Source organism: Rhododendron vialii, chromosome 1a, assembly GCF_030253575.1.
Source record: "Rhododendron vialii isolate Sample 1 chromosome 1a, ASM3025357v1".
Lineage (NCBI taxonomy): Eukaryota > Viridiplantae > Streptophyta > Magnoliopsida > Ericales > Ericaceae > Rhododendron > Rhododendron vialii.
The window spans coordinates 11,481,176-11,500,675 of record NC_080557.1 but is presented as its reverse complement, the minus strand read 5'-3'; the positions used below and the strand labels follow the sequence as shown (position 1 = coordinate 11,500,675).

Sequence of the window (19,500 nt, the reverse complement as noted above, 5' to 3'; positions counted from 1 at the left end):
CACATTTTATGTGAGCTAACATTTCAAAACTATATTGAACAATATCCGATAAATGTGATCTTTTACACGAACAATGTTCTCCACGAACTTTAAAAAGTGAATGGTTCCGATTAGGAGTGTTAAAAAAAAAAAAAAACACCGGACACTGATTTTTACCTGGGTTTCGGTCTTGGAACAAGGATAAAGTTAATTTTTTGTTCAGTCTAGGGTGACTGAAATTTTAAGTGAACCAAAACGAACCAAAATTAAATGGATCGATTAGGACCGAACCAAATCGACTATATAAATAGTGGGTTTTTATATATTTTACATTAATCTGGTTCGTTCATCAATTTTTTTTAATCTTGACATCTCTCCTAAACCACAAACCCTAAGGCCCAACTAAAAAATGTGGTTCAAAAATTTCTTAAAAATTTCATAGGTTTGGGCCATAATGGCCCAATGTCTAAGTTTTATATTTGGCCCAACTAAAGCTCATTTCGGGCAAGCCGAAATTTCTGACTGTACCGACCCGAGCCCGAATCGAACGGAATTGAACTCCGGTCGGAATCGGTCCTGGAAATATTAACCCCGAACCCGAATCGATTTTCGAAACTTTTATCCCGAACCGACCGAATCCAAACCAAAATCACCATAGTTCCAATCATTATTATCAGTCCATGCCCACAAATAGGCGAAACTGGACGAGACCGGAGGTTATTAACACTGAACAGTAGCTGCCCGTAATAAATCAACCTCCAAATACAAAAAGATGAGCATGACCGGTAGGAAAGAAAGTTGTTTAATGTCCTTGGCACATTTATGGTAGTACCAATTAATGTTTTACTATAGTGGTACATTTGGTCCAACGACAACAAAAAGTCAAAAAGAGTCAGCTGTTTAGTTCACATTATTGTGTAGCTCTTCGAAGCTAGGGGGCGATTATCCGAGGGCTGTTTTATCTTTCGGGAGAGATACTCTCCCGGGGATAAGCCTTTTTTAAATAAGTTAGACCTCAATTTAATTAGAAATCATATTGCCAAAGTGCGAGCAAACCCTCTGTGGATTCCGGCAACTTGATTTCGCCCGCCGGTGATTGATACCATTGTTTCTTGTCGACGAAAGATAAAAGCGGCAACGAATGAAGAACGTGGTGTCTCAGGTGCACGGAATTATTTCTACTAGGACTAGGGTAGGATGCAAGAATGCTACATACACAAAGATAAAAAATGCAGGGTGCGTAACCGTTGTGTTGGTTGTGCGCTTAATTCTGGCCGTTCAGATGTGTTTGGATGGTCTAGATTTTACTAAAAAAATTCTTCCAAGAAAAAATTTAAGCGAATCTTAGCCGTTTATTACGATAATAGATGGATAGAGATTGATTATGTATTGTGTTTTATACAACGATCGTGTATGTAGCACTCTTGAGTTGTTCCACAACTTGTTGCACAACCGTTGTGCACGGAGTATTCTTTGTTATTGTTATGGAGAGATGCTACAACCACACCCAAATTTACACACCCAAATACACACCCTCTTACAAACACAAGGATCCCACACACACTGCACACATAGTGTGTGTGGGACCCTTATGTTTTGTGAGAGGGTGTGTATTTGGATGTGTGATCATAGAATTTTTGTATTGATATGGTACATCGCGCTGTACATAAAACTAAAGTAAAGCCAAATGGAGCCACATAAAAGCACGTGTACCGATTCCGGAGGAGGAAAAAAGGCTCACTCACTGCGTAATCGTTTTGGACTCTACGAGTGTAATCTACGCGCGTCAATGAGCGTGGGTTTGCCCTCAAACTATCTAACTTACGTACATCACCAACTTTCACTTTAAGCTTTACACTCGATAGCTGGGACCCAATGCTTCTGACTGCACCCACGCGCCTTGAGTGAGCACGAGAATTTTTTTTTGAAAAATTCTAAAATCATCCCAATGAGTTTATAATAGTAAGTGTGTGAATGTGTATTAAAAGGTATAAAAAATACACAAAATACGTATTTTTCTTGTCTTTTAATGTGTTTATTATCAGCTTTTTTTCCCACCATCTCAATAGTAAAAATACTTTTAGATTTATTTACAGAAGGAAAATAATTCACATACCCTTTTTAGGTATTCACACTCCCTTTTTCATTTTTAGTCATATAAATTTACAATATTATCTTTGCATGTGTGAATAAATGTATTGAATAGAGGGTAATATAGTGAATTCAAGTAAATAAAGATAGAAAAAGAGTGTGAATTCCAAAAATGGGAATGTTGAAATCAATTTTCAATATCATTTGCGAACTGCATCACATTAGTTTTTTTTTTCAATTTATTTGTCTCTTATTTTATTTTAAAATTACAAAAACTACTAATATATTTTTAATTGAACAAATTTTTTTTTTTTTTGCATTTTTCTTTGTCTGATTGTCTATCCAACGGGCGGTCTATATACAATATAAGCAATTTATTGATAGTAAGACAAACACCCAATAGAGACTCGCATAATAGGACACGGAAATTATTTTCAACGTGTACAAAATAATTGAATTAGACGATATTTATGTAAATCAAAATAAAATGGTGAGAACAGTATAAAATCCAGAGTACAATAAGAAAGAAACTTATTCAAGGCGGCTTATTCACGTTTCGACATAATCTCACCCGTCTGTTTTGAAAATCAACAATTGAAATACGTTTTAAAACTAATCGTTAATATTTGATTTTTTGGATGGTTAAGATTGACCTCGATAAATTTTATTTAAGGGAGATCCTTTAAAAAGTTTTTCTCGTGCAAGAATTATACTTTACAATTACAACCTAAGATAATAATTACACCCAACATTAAAAACCGAAAAACAAAAAACGTTTCAGTACTAGTAGTACACCAGTCTTCTTTTTTTTTTTTTTGGGAAAACATACTCCACTAGTCTTCTACTGCCAGCACAATTAATTCTGTTCACTCTCTCCCTTTTTTCCCTCACATCTTTTGTGTCCCCGTGATATGCCCTGTACAAAACCCTCTCTCTGTCCCTCTCCTCTACCCTCACCCCTCTCTCTCTAAAGCTCCCCCTCTCTCCTCCATGGCCCGTCGCCGGCCCGTCCACAAATAACCCACCACCAACCCAATGGTCTGATTTCCCTTTCCTCCTCAAAACCAACAAAAAAAAATTCAATGGCAGTATTTCTAAGAAATGGGCTTAATTGGGTTTTGATCATGGCAGCAATGGTGATGGTCGTTCTGAGTCGCCGAGTCGCCTCGGAGCCGACCCAGGACAAGCAGGCCCTCCTCGCCTTCATCTCCCAGGTCCCCCACGCCAGCCGCCTCCGGTGGAACCCAAACGCCTCTGCCTGCACCTGGGTCGGCGTCGAGTGTGACGCCGACAACGCCTCCGTCTACTCCCTCCGCCTCCCCGGCGTCGGCCTCGTCGGCCCGATCCCGCCCAACACCCTCGGCCAACTCACCCAGCTCCGTGTCCTCTCCCTCCGGTCCAACCGCCTCTCCGGCTCCCTGCCCTCCGATTTCTCCAACCTCACCCTCCTCCGCTCCCTCTACTTGCAGAACAACAAACTCTCCGGCTCCTTCCCTTCCGGCATCCCCTCGCTGCCGCGCCTGACTCGCTTAGATCTGTCCACCAACAACCTCACCGGTCCGATTCCGTTCTCCCTCAACAACCTGACCAGATTAACCGGGCTCTTTCTGGAGAAGAACGGGTTCAGTGGGTCCCTCCCGAGCCTGAGCCAATCGAGTTTGGTCAATTTTAATGTCTCCGACAACAACCTCAACGGTTCGATCCCGTCGTCCTTATCGAAGTTCCCTCCGTCGGCATTCGCCGGGAACTTGAATCTATGCGGCGGGCCCCTCCAGCCCTGCTTCCCGTTCTTTCCCTCCCCTTCCCCGTCCCCGTCCGATTTGCCGCTAACCCCGCCCGTGAAGAAGTCCAAGAAGAAGCTCTCCACCGCCGCCATTGTCGCCATCGCGGTCGGATCGGCAGTGTTTCTGATTCTGCTTCTTCTACTCCTCTTCTGCTGCTGCCGCCGGAGGCAGCGGCTGCAGAGGAAGTCCCAGAAGCCCCAGCCGCCCGGCGTACGGTCGGCCGGGGCCATCGCGGGAGGGGACCCGGGGACGTCGTCCTCGAAAGACGACGTGACCGGGTCGATGGAAGGGGCGGGTGGGGAGAGGAACAAGCTGGTGTTTTTCGACGGCGGGGTTTACAGCTTCGATCTGGAGGACCTGCTGAGGGCGTCGGCGGAGGTGCTGGGGAAAGGGAGCGTGGGGACGTCGTACAAGGCGGTGTTGGAGGAAGGGACGACGGTGGTGGTGAAGCGGCTGAAGGACGTGGTGGTGAGCAAACGGGAGTTTGAAGTTGTCATGGAAGGGCTGGGGAGGGTCAAGCACGAGAATGTGGTGCCGCTCAGGGCTTATTATTTCTCCAAAGATGAGAAATTGCTTGTTTATGATTTCATGCCTGCTGGTAGCCTCTCTGCTCTTCTTCATGGTATGTTTCTTTCTCTCTCTCTCTTGATATGTGTGTTGCCGAAATTCTTGCTACATATTTACCCAAAAAAAAAATTTTTCTTGCTACATTTCTTAGGCTTTTTTGTGAATTTTGCTGGAGATGAAGCTCGTGCTGTTAACAAACCTTTACAGCTATGGAAGGAAATTATGCCTTTTTTTGTTTTTTTCTTAGGTTAATTATTGATTGGCATATTCTTCAGCATCCTAGAAATGATTTTGGCCTTATTTTCGTTCAGAACTCGGTGGCATTTTGGCCTTTATTGTGTTATTAAATTACAAAATCACTCTTCACTTTTCTCACCCTTATTTGTCCAAATGAATAAAAGGTGTGAAACAGAGTCAAGTCATTGGTTTTTTCCGGATGTTCTAAAAGTCGCTAGGTGCTAGTTGGGCAGTTAATCACCTTTGAGATTCGAAGTCTAGTAATCGGTGCATAGCAATTAGTCGGATCTAGTTGGATAGGCCCCGCCAGCGATTAATCGCTGATTTTTTGAACACCTTTTTTTTTTTTTCTATAATGTTGGTTAGGTGAGACACGCCAAAATCATACAATACGTGAACAACGCAGAATGCGCCCGTTTGCAGTGACATTCTCAGTTGGAAGATTTTCTTTGTTATTGAAGTTGTATATGGAGCATTAGGATTACCATAGTTATTAGTCAGTCTTGTACTCATTTAATACGAAGTTACATAGTTTTATGAGAAGTTAAGATGGTATATTAGACAAGTTGTTTCCGTAAAAAGTTTGTTTCTAAGGACTTTAGACAAGTTGACTCCTCTTTATAGACGACTTTGGACAAGTTGTTTATACCGGACTTCAGTTGATGTATATGAAAAGCGACCTCTCGATATCCAAGTTTTTATGGTCTTTAGACGTTGGTCGGTTTAGGTGATAAGGAAATCTCGGTCGACATTAGAATTGATCATAGAGGTTGTTTTATTGCGGAGTATTGATCTTCTATATACGCATATTTGATTGTTTGTTGGATTTTTCCCGGCGCTATATGCTTATTTCTTGAGATATTTGTTATTGAAGATATTTTTAGTACTGTAATTCACTTATTCAATGTCTGGTTGGCATAACGTAGTTGCTGGGCGCGAAAGCTAGCCCGGATATCTAGTTACCGGGAAAATTCAATGTAGTTTTTGGGTGTATCATGTATTATATGCAATGTGTACCACAGACCCGAGACGAGACCACCATGATTCACTAGCGACATGCTGCGGTCCCTTTTCAATGATGGTGGAGACTGAAAAGAAAAAGGCCAAATCCATTTTGGCATAATCTTTCTTTATTACCCATGCCAGCAAGATCCTTTTTTTCTTTTTGGTAAATAAATACCAGTAAGATCCTTGTTCCCTAAACTACCCAGGCAGGCTAACATTTTCCTCGTTTGTACTAGAATTGAACCCGTTGACGCACGGGACAAAAGAGATTTTGGGTGGACCCCACATTTTGTAGTGGGAACCACAATAATGTGCGGTGGAGAGATTTGTTGGGTCACACATTTACTTAGAATATTTATTGATTGATATTTGCAATCAGTGTTCTAAAAGTCCCTGCCTAGGGCCGATTAATCCCCGCTTAGGTGTTAGGTGGGGGCCCAACGCCTAGGCGATTAAGCGCCCCGCCTAGGTGCTAGGAGGTACCCGGCCGACTTGGGAGCGCCTGGCGTCTTTTAGAACCTTGTTTGCGATAGCCTGCTTTTCCAATTTATCTCAAGGGGTACTCTTGACCCTTCAACTTAATTTTCACTAATCTTTTTTGACAAATTTAACTGACCTTTAATTATAGCTCCCTTTGTTCTCTGTGATTTAATTGGGATGTACTAGAACTTCTTAACTTTTAGTAATTGATCTTAGCTAGGTATATTATCCATGATATTGGAAAATTCAATTGTATTATTTTTTTCCTTAGAGTGGAATTAGAATAGAATGGACAACCTTTTTTTATTGATTTTTTCCATAGCAATTGTAACCATCGAATTATACTTTACTTCTTAATTGCGATGTATTGTGACTTTATAATTGTTAATTGATTTTCGTTACGACTATCTAGTTCCTCCTTGGATGATTAAAAAAATACTAGAAGATTCTCCTTTTGCAAAATGGCAACAATTTTTGTAATATTTTTTTCTCAAGATGGACAAATTAAATTAACCGCTTACCTGTATTGAAATGGACAACTTACTAACTTTTGTATGTATACTTGGGCCAAAGTTTCGCTATAATTTTTGGATATTTTTTTGTTTTATCTTTATTTAATTTTTTTCGCATTTGTTAGGTTTGTGCTTAAAAACTTGTGGATTAATTGATTCGCCACGTCAAAACGAATCGGAAAAACAAAAAATTTTGACTTTTATTTAAATATTTTTTTGAAATATTCAAGATAAAGTCTGAAAGCCTTCTTTTTTTTATCTCAGATATTTTAAAAAATATTTCGAAATAATTTTTAATTTTGTAATTCATTCTGGCGAGATGAATTAATAATTCACAAAAATTAAGCGCATAAAAACAAATGCGAAAAAAAAAAGAATACAAACAAAACAAGAGAGAAACCAAAAAATCCCCAAAAGCCCTTTAAGCATAGTTGGTTTTTTCCCACGGCAATTCTATTCCTCTTTTTTTTGTGTTTTTTTGTTTTGTTTTTTGAAGACCGGTGACCTAAACAACGGGTTATAATTTTGCAGGCAGCAGAGGGTCGGGTCGGACCCCACTAGACTGGGACAACCGGATGAAAATCGCCCTCAGCACAGCCCGAGGCCTCTCCCACCTCCACGTGTCCGGCAAAATAATCCACGGCAACATCAAGGCCTCCAACGTCCTCCTCCGCCACGACCACGACGGCTGCGTCTCCGACTTCGGCCTCACCCCTCTCTTCGGCGCCGCCACGCCGCCTAACCGCGTCGCCGGCTACCGCGCGCCAGAAGTCCTCGAGACCCGAAAGGCCACGTACAAGTCCGACGTGTACAGCTTCGGCGTCCTCCTACTAGAGCTCCTCACCGGAAAATCGCCCAACCAGGCCTCTCTGGGCGAGGAAGGGATCGATTTGCCGCGGTGGGTCCAGTCGGTGGTGCGGGAGGAATGGACGGCTGAGGTCTTCGACGTCGAGTTGATGAGGTACCACAACATCGAGGAGGAGATGGTTCAGCTCCTTCAGATCGCGATGGCTTGCGTGTCGACCGTGCCGGATCAGAGGCCGGACATGCCGGAGGTGGTGCGTATGATGGAGGAGATTAATCGGGGAGAGACGACAGATGACGGGCTGCGACAGTCGTCGGATGAGCCGTCGAAGGGATCGGACGGCCATACGCCGCCGCAGGAGTCGAGGACCCCGCCCCGTTCCGTTACGCCTTAGGAGAGCTTTGTGTGGGCCGTTTCTAAATTGCGCACTTTGCGTACGTAAGTGGGTTATTTTTTGTCCTTTTTTTATTTTTATTTTAGTCTGATTTTAAAACAATTGTGTTATAATTTTTAGGTTTTTTTTTTTAATTTTAATTTTATAGGTGGGTTGTTGGGATGGAATTGTTTTTTATTTGGGAGGGTGGGAGTTCCATGAGCTTATTGGAATTGAGTGTTTGGTGGATTTAGCTGGGGGGTTTTCCCATCTTATTTTATTTAATCATTTTTAAATGAATATAGTTCGAAATTACAAAGCCCTTGCTTTTGACTTTTGTTGATTTTTGTTTTTGTTTAGTTCTTATGATTGACTTTTCGTTCGAACTATAGGAGCGTTTCCAATGTGTGGTGATATATCGGTGAATTGATACTCTCTCCATCTCATTTTGTTTGCTCATTACTCCCTCCGTTTCAATTTAAGTAGTCTCTTTTGAGAATTCGTTTTATTTTTTAATTGATTATATCTTGTAATTATAATATTTTATCATTTTAAATGCATTGTATTATAGAATTAATTGAGATATATTAAATAATATTTATATTGAATATAAAATCTATTACCAATTTTAAGATATACGTACTAGTTTTTTATTTGATTAGAATAGAACGGGTGACTATTAAATCGGGACGACGAGAGTATTTTTTGTGTGTTTATTGCGTATATCTTTTAATATGAATCTTTAAAAATATGTAATATGAATTTTATTTGATACATCAGATTTTAATTTATTTTATAATACAAAGTTGAAATTTTGAAAAATATTATAGATTGAAAGATTTACATAATAGACATAAAAGAGACAAAAGAAATAATAATGAACAAATAAAATGTGACGGAAGGAGTAATCTTACAAGCCTTAAAAAATGACTTAAAGAAGACTTGGCTAAATTCCTCAAGAAACGGCAAAGTTATTTGTGTCACATTTAGAGCCTGTTCGTTTTGGTATTTGGATTTTATTTTTGGAATTGTTTTCTACACTCCCTCTTTTGATAACCACACTCCCTTTTTGGATTTTGGTATTAAAAGTGTATGTATTTTATTTTGCTAAAAGACAAAAAGAAGTGTGGATATCAAAAAATAGAGTGTAGAAATCAATTCCCTTGTTTTTCCTCCGAAGGGTATTGGTAATGTCAACTGTTTTTTGTTTGTGCCAATTCCGTATTATATAAAACTTATGTATCATGTGCAAGGTGTACTATGTTTTCAAACACTAGAAATTTTTGGCATAAACAAAAACAGTTATATCATTATCATTTCCCTTTTCAAACCTCTACGAACCGTTTAACTGTTTCAAACTTTCAATGAAGTAAAATGAAACCAATTTTGTCACGGGTAGAGTAATTTAATCAATTTTTAACGATATATCAGTGTACCAAGATTAAGGATAAATTTGAGTTGAAAAACCTAGCTCAAATTGGAAATGGAAATGCAAAGGGCAAAGGGAAGGTTTCAAAAGAGAAGAGAAGAAAAGTACTGGTAATGAAATTCTCAGAGGTTGCGGATCAAAAAATAAATAAAAAAATTTCTCAGAGGTTTTTGTTTTTTTGCACATGCTAGGTCCGTGTCATGTGGTCCCTTTGGAGATGAGTGAGCTATGGCGTAGGGCCGGTTGAATTCTCTTATCTTGTGCTGATTTTTTTAGGACATTTTTATTTTGTCAGCTGATTTTGTTGTTTTCTTATTTGTTAACGTCACTTTCCTTTTTATTTTTATTAAGTGAATTTACTCAAACACCTTTGCACTTTATGATGCCAAATAAAGTGAAAGTGTGTTTTAGTAATTTCATCTAATAAAAACAAAGAAAAAGAGTGGCGTTAGCAAACAGGAGAGTGACAAAATCAACTGCCTTTATTTACTTGTAGGAGTAGTAGTATTTAATAAAGTATATGCTTGTCATTTTGATTTGAGTGACCGGTTGAGTATTTAGGGCCGGTTTAATTCTCTTGTTCATTTGAGGAGGAAGATTAAATACCAAAATAATATTACTACTAGCAAATAAGTAGGAGCTATCTAACATGATCTAAGAGCATGTACGCCAGCATAAGTAAAAAGCCTTTTCAATTATTTTAGATAAAATTAATAGTATTAGTGCAGTGTTGAAAATGATGAACAGTAAAATATACACTATTCGCTAGCATTAATAGCTCAAATTTTACGTCTATTGGTACATCTAAAACTAGGAGTAATAAGTGAATTAAATTTTTACATTCAGGTGAATTTGGAACAAAACCAAGAGACTTTAAAAAAGTTTTTTTTTTTTTTATTTCTTTTACTGACGATGATAGTCAAATATTTGAGTTTATAGTTTGAGTTACAAATCATTAGTAATTTCTATTGAATGAACATATTGATATTTTGGAAATTTTAACACTATGTCTTGTGCTGTATTTAAAGTGCAAAACATACTTACCCTTGGTGCAAAACATACTTACCCTTAGACCCAGTTCGTCTTGGTATTTTGAATTTTGGATTTGTAGATAATGAGTATGAAGAGAAACAGAGTAATAATTAAAAAGAGGAATAATGATTGGAGAGAGATAGAGAGAAAATGAAAATAATGATTAAAGAGAAATAAAACAATGATTAGAATTTAAAATCCAAAAAGGAAATGCTAGGTACCCGGAAATAATAACCCGAAAGTGACCCAGAATTTGTCGTGGAGTACCAAGAAGTGTAGGTGGGTCCCTCCCATAAACTCAAAGCCAAACAAACTTTAAACAAACTCTTTTCTCTCTCCGGTCTCCACCTTCCATCCCCTGCCTCCACGAACCCTGCTCTCTCTCTCTCTCTCTCTCTCTCTCTCACACACACACACATCCCTTTTCTTCCACGGTTCCACCAGCGATTTTCTAACAGCACTTCCACCAGCAATTTACAGTTTACTTTTTTAATGTAAAGTCTCAAATGAATACATAATTATGGAGGGCTTTAGGCATTTTAGAGAGAGAAACAATGATGCTTTTTCCATTGTTCTTTCTGGGTCTAATCCAAATAAAGAGGAAACACAGAGATTCAAGAGAGGAAGAAATAACTCCAATCAATTAGGTCAACCTGTATGCACAAGGCACACTTGTGAACATATATAACAGATATAGATGTTTGAGAAGATAAATTGGGGATTAGGGATTTGTTACAGTGAAGAAATGGTTCTGAGATGGAGGAGATTATTTGACTCATCGGTTTCCGCGTTGATTACAGTTTCACACGGTTCCAAGCCCTAACCTCCGGTGCCAAACATCTGACAACTCAAAATAAAGTAGGACTACTCAAAATTAGCCCGGTTGTTGGGCAATTTAAAACCAATCAAACCCACATCTTAACCAAATCTGGCCACCAACTTTCCAATTGCAAAAAAAAACAATCCCCCGCCTCTTTCAAGGATTAGATAGAGGGGATAGAGGTAAGACAAATTAAAGCTACCCCAGTAAGCCGCTGAGAGAGAGAGAGAGAGAGAGAGAGAGAGGAGAGTTCGCGGAGGCAGGGGGGAGACTGGAGAGAGAAAAGAGTTTGTTTGGCTTTGGGTTAATGGGAGGAACCCACCTATACTTCTTGGCACTACACGACAGATTCTGGGTCACTTCCGGGTAATTATTTCCGGGTACCTAGCATTTCCCAATCCAAAATCCTTAAACGTGAAGTTACTAATTTTCCATATTGTTTCATTATTTTCAAGAATGTTGATTTTGGCATACCCCTTAGTGGTTATCAAGTTGGAAAGTGCTAAAATCAATTCTCTCTCTCTCTTCTTTTTTTCTTTATTTGGTAATGAATGAAGAAAGAAAAATTTTAAAATCATTCTAATAGGCTGATAATAGTAAATGTATGCATGTGCATTAAATGGTGTAAAAGTGCATAAAAATATATATTTTATTTATCTTCTAGTGTGTTTATCGTCAGCTCAGTAGACTGACAATACCCAAACCGATGAAGAAATTGAAAAGGAATAGGGGACGTAGATGGAAAACAGGCTGGCCAGCTTCGCCTGAGAGAGTCTTCTGACACAACTGATCGGGAGCGGAGAAGAGGACAGCGACGAGAAGAGCGAGTCTTGTTGTTGAGTGTTGACTCCCTCACTCAGGAGGAGTACGAAGCCCCAGGGCAGATGATGGATGGATGACATGTATGTGTCAGCCCTTGATCCACGCTCCTCTGGGGGTGGGGGCATCACCCTCGTGGGTCATCATCACAGACCCCTTTCTCTCTCTCTCTCTCTGAGTTAGATATTGTCCAGTACTACTCAATTCACGAACCCGCCTATACGTTCCGACAAAATTAATACCGAGGGGCATCAAAGCGCGAGCACGCAGGACCTATTCTGAATCCTCCATGAATGATTTGGATGAACTTATGAAAAATTAGCTTATTTTGATATGTGTAGGCGCTTGATATGATTTTTCATTTTTTTTATATAGATTTTTTCATACTCTTCCCTACCTAAAGCCAAACAAAACCCAAACGTACCCAAGCGACCCAATAACACCGAAATGCAAAACACAAATCTCAACAAAACAAGTTCCTTTCAGACGAGTCTATACCGGTCGAACTAGTTGCTGGCCCCCCATAAATGCTACCTAAGAGCAAGTTTATTAGTCATTGTCTAAAAAACCTCTTGAACAGTGTATATTTTTCATTTTACCTACTTATATTTTTTTAACACTACACTAATACAATCTATTTTACCTATTTTTTATTAAAATATTAATAGAGAGAGAGAGAGAGAGAGAGTGAGTGGGAGAGTCAGAGAGAGAGAGTGAGAGAGAGAAAAAGAGGGAACAATAAAAAAGTAGATGGAAAATTCTACTACCACAAACAAACACACACCCAAACACACACCCACCCTCACAATAAGGGTGGGGCCCACACATACTAAATGTGTAGTGTGTGCGGGCTCCACCCTAATTATAAGGGTGGATGTGTATTTGGGTGTGTGTTTGTTTGTGGTAGTAGAATGATTGTAGTAGATTGCTTATGAATAGTTGTGAGCCATTTTTGGCTCAGAACTGTAGATGGAGGAAAATTGCCTCCCCCTTTAGCTACTCTGCTGTTCGGGTACATTTTCCCTTTTGGTGAGGTAAAATGGCGACAAAGCTACTTTGAAGTAGCTGGTAAAGTTGCTCTAACGAGCATAAACCTGGTGAGTAAACCGCTGTCCGGATTGCGCCAACGAGCGGCGGCCGACGCAGATTAGTCATTCAAAAATCAGTATGTATGAACTTTGAATTCACAACCTCTGTAAATGCCATGAATTTCAAGACAATGAATTACTTACAATTTTGTTGTACAACACTATTTGAGATATCCGCAATTGTGTGCCATGGCCCATGGGACATTTTTATGTGGTAAAATTATCCATTAAATGATACAGTATACTCTTATTGTACTTCCAAAAATATTACTCACTCTGACTGTCCTAAATTTTTTGTTCATTTTTTTGGGTATGCATGTCATTTTATAAGTATACACCCATTAATCACACCCCTCCCACATATGTGCGGATCCTATCTTGTATGGATTTCAAAATTATGTATGTGGTCCTCGCGTGTATGTGAGATGAGTGATGTTGGCAGCGGTGCCGAGCAGCGTCCGGCCGTTCATTTCTGCACGGATGACTCGGATTAAATGTGAGCGCATATAAATGAACCGTCTATTGCTCGATCCAAATCCAAGCCATTGATTGTCGAGGACCGCTCGGGCATCTCCCAATCCAGTGTGAACATTGGTCTTTTTTCTCCTTGCTAACTAGGAGCACAATTTCTCTATTAAAGCCAACCATGCATGTTGGATTCTGATATCAGAATGACAGAATTACCCCCCCGAAATGAGTATGAATCCAATGAAAAAGCTTCTTGGCAATGGCAATCCAGGCACGTGCTGTCTTTTGGGCAAAGCATGTTTACGTGGTTTGGTCATTGGTCCACCGAAAGCGAACCTATCAATTCACTTTTGGTCTGGACTCATATAATAGTCTCCCTTTTATTGGGTGTTCCTAGAGTACTATGTGACATTATTTTGTAATAATCTAACCCTAGGCAAAGTCGGAGCACGGCGCCCATATTTTTTGTTGTATTATATTTAAAACGAAACTGTTGGAATGTATACATTTAAATGGCATTGTTTTTTTAAAATTTTTTTACGTAATTTTAACTTGTTAAATAAAAAGTTAAACGAATCATTGAGGTAAAATTTTAGATAATAAAACTGTTGAACAAGTATTCTTGCATTTCTACGTAGAAAGTGTTATTATAATAATTTGTTATTGTGAAAAGTTGGATAATTAAAAGTTGTCACAAGCGCCTTGCCACTGGTACAAAGGAGTGGATTTGGGGGCCCTATTTCGGACCAAAAAAATTGGAGGCCCAAGACCGTGGCCTCTTGGACCTTGCCCTAGGGTCGGCCCTCACATTCAACGATCATCATTCAATATGGGTCACTTATTTCTTATCTACCAATCACCCAACAAAAACAAATGGTAAAGTTCTTTGGGATAATTGTCGCTACGTAAACGGTTAAGTGTTCCACATATGCAACGTCACTTTATACTTCGAGAACGATGAATAATGGATGTTTTTTGCACCGATCAAAGAAGAGATCACGGAAATAGCAGTAAGTCTATGAGTACAGCAGATTGATATAGATTTTGTGCACAGATTTTTCGTGGGGTCCACTACGAGTCCCACACAAATGATCCGAGCCGTTCACTAAATGTAAAATATTTTTTTAAGGGCCCTCGCAAAAATTCGATACTTATAGATGCTCGATCCAATCATCTAACTTTTTCATATCCTGAAATTTAAATGAAAAATTAGATGATTGAATTGAACACTTATAAGTATCGGATTGAGCTGAATTTTTGCAGAAGCCCTTGAAAAAATGTTTTACATTTAATGATCGGTTCAAATCATTTGTATGTGACCAGTAGTAAGCCTCACGAAAAATCTGTATACAAAATCTGTACCAATCTGCTGTACCCATAGACTTACCGCAGAAATAGTCCTACCTAATAAGGGGATGATGTAGTGAAAATGTGTAGTGTATATAGCATTCTTGTAACTAATAAGGGGGCATTAATGTAGCCTAGGCTAGCCACGAACCATAACCTTAAAACCTAACCGTTGGGAGCATATATGGGTTTAATGCGGTGAGTTTGACCTTTTGAAGGTCTACGTAGGGCTTTACTAATGAGGAAGCAATTCCTTTTCTTTTTGAAAACATGTTAGAAATGCATTGATATAAGAAAATATTACAGCATATTGTGTGTGCAACTAATACGATTTTACAAAGACCTATAACGCACCGGGAGACCAATATTTTTTTGTAGTATTATATTTAAAACCAAACTGTTAGAATGTATATACATTTAAATGGCATTATTTCTTTTATAATTTTTTTTTTACGTAGTTTTAACTTGTTAAAAAAAAGTTAAACGAATCGTTGAGGTAAAATTTTAGATAATAAACTGTTGAACAAGTATTCTTGCATTTCTACGTAGAAAGTGTTATGATAATTTGTTATTATGAAAAGTTGGATAATCAAAAGTTGCCGCAAGGTACACAGGAATGGATTTGGGAGCCCTATTTTAGACCAAAAAATTAAAGGCCCAAGGCTGTGGTCTCTTGGACCTTGTTCTAGGGTTGGCCGTGAAAATCAACGATCGCCACCACACAATATGACTCACTTCTTGTCTACCAATCACCTAACAAAAGCGAATGGTAAAGTCCTTACGGATAATTATCGCTACATAAACAGTTGGGTGTTCCACATATGCAACGTCACTTTGTACTTCGAGAATGCCGAATCATGCATGTTTTTTGCATCGATCAAAGAAGAGATCACAGAAATAAATCGTCCCATTTCTCTAACTACCCATCTCCAGTAGTACCACAACCGACTAATGATCATCTAACTAATAAAGGGGGCATTAATGTAGCCTTGGCTAGCCACGAACCATAACCTTAAAACCTAACCGTTGGGAGAATGTATGGGTTTAATGCGGTGAGTTTGACCTTTTGGAAGGTCTACGTAGACACCTTTACTAATGAGGAAGCAGTTCCTTTTCTTTTTGAAAACACGTTAGAAATGCATTGATATAAGAGAATATTACGACTTATAGTGTGTGCAACTAATACGACTTCACAAAGACCTATGACACACCGGGAGACAGCTAACACATCTAAATCAAATGAAAAAATTAAGTCAAGTGATAAATTGATCAGACAGTCAAATGTCAGAGCTGCGTATGGTTCCTGTCGATGTTCAGCCGTCACGGTAGTTCTGCAATTGACTTTTTTTGCACTGTAGGTAGAGAACATTGCGTGCATGGTAGAGCAGATGCTCTTTCGTTCCTCAAAGGTACTAGGCGGGTCCAGTTTTACTGTTTTAGTTTTGGCCTAAAACATCAAGCTCACCGACAATCTCATCGATCCCATACCGACACTCTTCACAACTCTAGCAGAAGAAAGAAAAATGTTAGGAGTACCATCACTCGGGTCCAGTTTTACTGTTTTAGTTTTGGCCTAAAACATCACTCTCGTTTATTTATTGGCACTTCTTTTTTTCTTTTTTTTTATTCACGTGAGAGTACCAACTTGCCATTTGTAGGGAAAAAGCACCTCGAAAGATAAGGGTGATTTAGTAATTTTACATGAATAAAAAGACAAAAAGAGAACATCAATAGATAAAGGGCGCTGCTATTCGCAGCCCTTTATTTTCTTCCATAGCTCACTACATTTCGGTAAATAGTTGTTGAAAATCATAAATAACATTTCGGTAAATAGCTGTTGAAAACAAGATTATATTTCAGTAACTACATGTCGAAAATATGTTCAACTCTCAATAAACAACTACCGAACATACATTTTCGGTAAATAGCTGTTGAAAAAAATATTATATTTCGGTAATTGGATGTTGAAAATATATCTCAATTTCGATAACTAACTGTAGTATAATTGAAAATTTTTAACGGGGCTATGGGAGAAAATAAAGCGCTGCGAATAGCGGCGCCCTAAATAAAAGGTGAGTGTGAAAATCATTTCCCCACATTAATTACGCCAGTGGCTTCTACATTTTCATCATATTTTACTTTGGTCATTCTAGGGAAAAGTCTACCCACAGTCTCGCTTTTACCCCTTAACTTACAACCAATATGCCACATTAACATATGGGCTCCATCATTTAGTGATCGAAAACGTTCAATTTATAGGTCATGTTGAAAATATAATCACGCCAAAATTCATCTTTATATCATATCGATAAATGCACGATCAGAACACGTTTTATCTTCTTTGTGAGTTAAACGTGTACCTATTCATGCATTTATCTAGTGCAATTGTTTAATTGGTCCATATTTTAGTCTTTTTAGTTTGTTTATATTTTTATACTATTTATCTTCAAATCACAAGGGAGCTCTATATAGTAATTTCAGTAACAATGTTACCTTTTCGTTCTAATTCGAAAGAGTATATAGGAATCAATGAATAAAATTTTTATATTTTGCATTTTGCATTAGTGTGAGTGCCTTTGCGTACTTTGCTTGGGGATTCCAAAGGAACCCTATGTGAGGATTCCTAGGGCTCTTCTTTTTAATAAGCATGAATTCCTAAAGCACTTTTCTTTTCCAAAATCTTCTTTTTAACTGTTTCGTAAAACGAAAAATAAATACTTAAAAAATAAGAATCTTAGCAGACTGGACCTAACAATGTTACCTTTTCGTTGGTAATTTGAAAGAGTATATAGGAACCCTATGTGATGATTCTTAGGGTTCTTCTTTTTAATAAGCATGAATTCCATAAAGCACTTTTCTTTTCCAAAAAAATCTTCCTTTTAACTGTCCTATCATATTTTTCACCCTCAAAAATATATATATTTTCCCCTAAGGTCCAACTAACTTTTGGCATCACATACCACTGCATGGGTCGTCTAGTGCATGTGACAACTTTATTCTCTTTAATAAGCCAAAAGGATTTCCCACGTCGTTGTCATCTTTTGTTGTTCATCTAATATCAATCTTCAATTGTAGGGTTTAGAAAGTGAAAAATTAATTAGCACTCTTTTTTTGCCTAGCGCACATTTTATAGAATTTTATGGGATATATATATTTTTCTACGCATGATAAGGGAATCTTTTTAATTTTATATGAATAAAAATGAGAGAGGAGAGAATTTGCATTTATAAAAAAAAAAGGTGTGTAAACACCTTTAAAAATTGGTGTATGGGCATGTATAGGTCAAAAAAATCAAAAAGGGTGTACATACACCCAAAAATGAAACAAGCTGCGAAAAATTATTAAATGAGCCCAAAAAAAACGTAAAATGAGCCACGAAAATTTGAAATGAGGGTGTGTACTGAGTGAATACTTTCTATTAAAATCAATTTCATTAAATTTCACCGTTTGTTTATTAATTAGAAGTGGATTCTCTTCGGTCCATGTTTTAGACCGGAGGAGACCATCGAAATTTGAACCGTCCAATGCTGTAAGTAATGATGTCATGTTAATAAAAAGTTACTACAAATTAAACCCACTTGTATATGTGAAGATGTCACTCAAGCAAATTGCTCACGAATTGGGGGATGTTGCTGTGCACCTTTGAGCTGTCAGATCGTATATTCGACGGTTGGAATCTCATCTCGGCAATGAACGGTTTTCGATCGTTGGTTGCCGAGATGAGATTCGAACCGTCAAATGCACGATCCGACAGGCTCAGAGGTGTGCAGCACGATGTTGTGCACCTTCCCAACCCGAAGTCCAATGCTCACTGTGACACTACTTTTTTCATCTCTTCTTTTGGTGCACATCCCATCCTCCACACAGAGAAGTGAGTGCGAAATTTTTTATTTTTTTTGGTACACCAGAAATGAAGAGTGCAAATTATACTCTGCCATTTGAGTGCAGCTTAGAAAACATATTTCTTTCCTTCTAAGTTCAGATATCGAACCATAACAATGTCTTTCAGATAGGGACTAGAGGGCAGCCGCATTTAGCAGCGCTCAATCTCGCAAGCGATTGAGATAATTCCACATTTTCAATCAAAACAAGGACGAACTTTCCCAAACTTTTTACCAAACAGAGCTTCTTCCTAAAGAATTTGAGATAATTCAGTTTCCAAAAATTTGCTACTTACTGTAATTGTTTTTTCTTATAACTTAGATATCCGAATCACTTTACGCACCTCAATTGATTCTTGTATCTTCTTAAAAAAATAATTAATTCTTGTGGACTAATTCGACCATCCGCCGGGGGGGGGGGGGGGTGGCGCGGGGTTGGGGGTGGCTATATGAACCAGAGGCTAATTGCACAAGAGTTGATAGAAGCAAGTTTTGAAAGGTACTTTAAATAGGAGCAAATTCCTAAGTCCCGTAGTGCAATAAGATCATAGTAGTGTTTTAAAAGTATACAAGGTCATCTTCTTCAATTTATGGTGTTCTACATTTCTATTTTATATGTATGTGTGTTTATATGTCTTAATGTTAAAATCATGCTTCTGTCCTAACATAACATTCTTTTACACCTCTGCAACCACCTTATTTACCGTTTTTTTTTTTTTTTCCTGATCTTCTCAATTGCAATCTTAAATCGCATGGCCGCACTGTAAACGAGAGTCCAATTCT

At 38.4% G+C, this 19,500-nt stretch overlaps 1 protein-coding gene across 1 annotated transcript; it reads left to right on the top strand.

The window, feature by feature from the left end:
- Positions 1 to 2,803: 2,803 nt before the first annotated feature.
- Positions 2,804 to 8,152, top strand: LOC131301596 (probable inactive receptor kinase At2g26730). The gene is made up of 2 exons (XM_058327968.1): positions 2,804 to 4,476; positions 7,187 to 8,152. The coding sequence occupies exons 1-2, from the start codon at positions 3,153 to 3,155 to the stop codon at positions 7,852 to 7,854; spliced, it is 1,992 nt and encodes a 663-aa protein (XP_058183951.1). The 5' UTR covers positions 2,804 to 3,152; the 3' UTR covers positions 7,855 to 8,152.
- Positions 8,153 to 19,500: the final 11,348 nt, after the last annotated feature.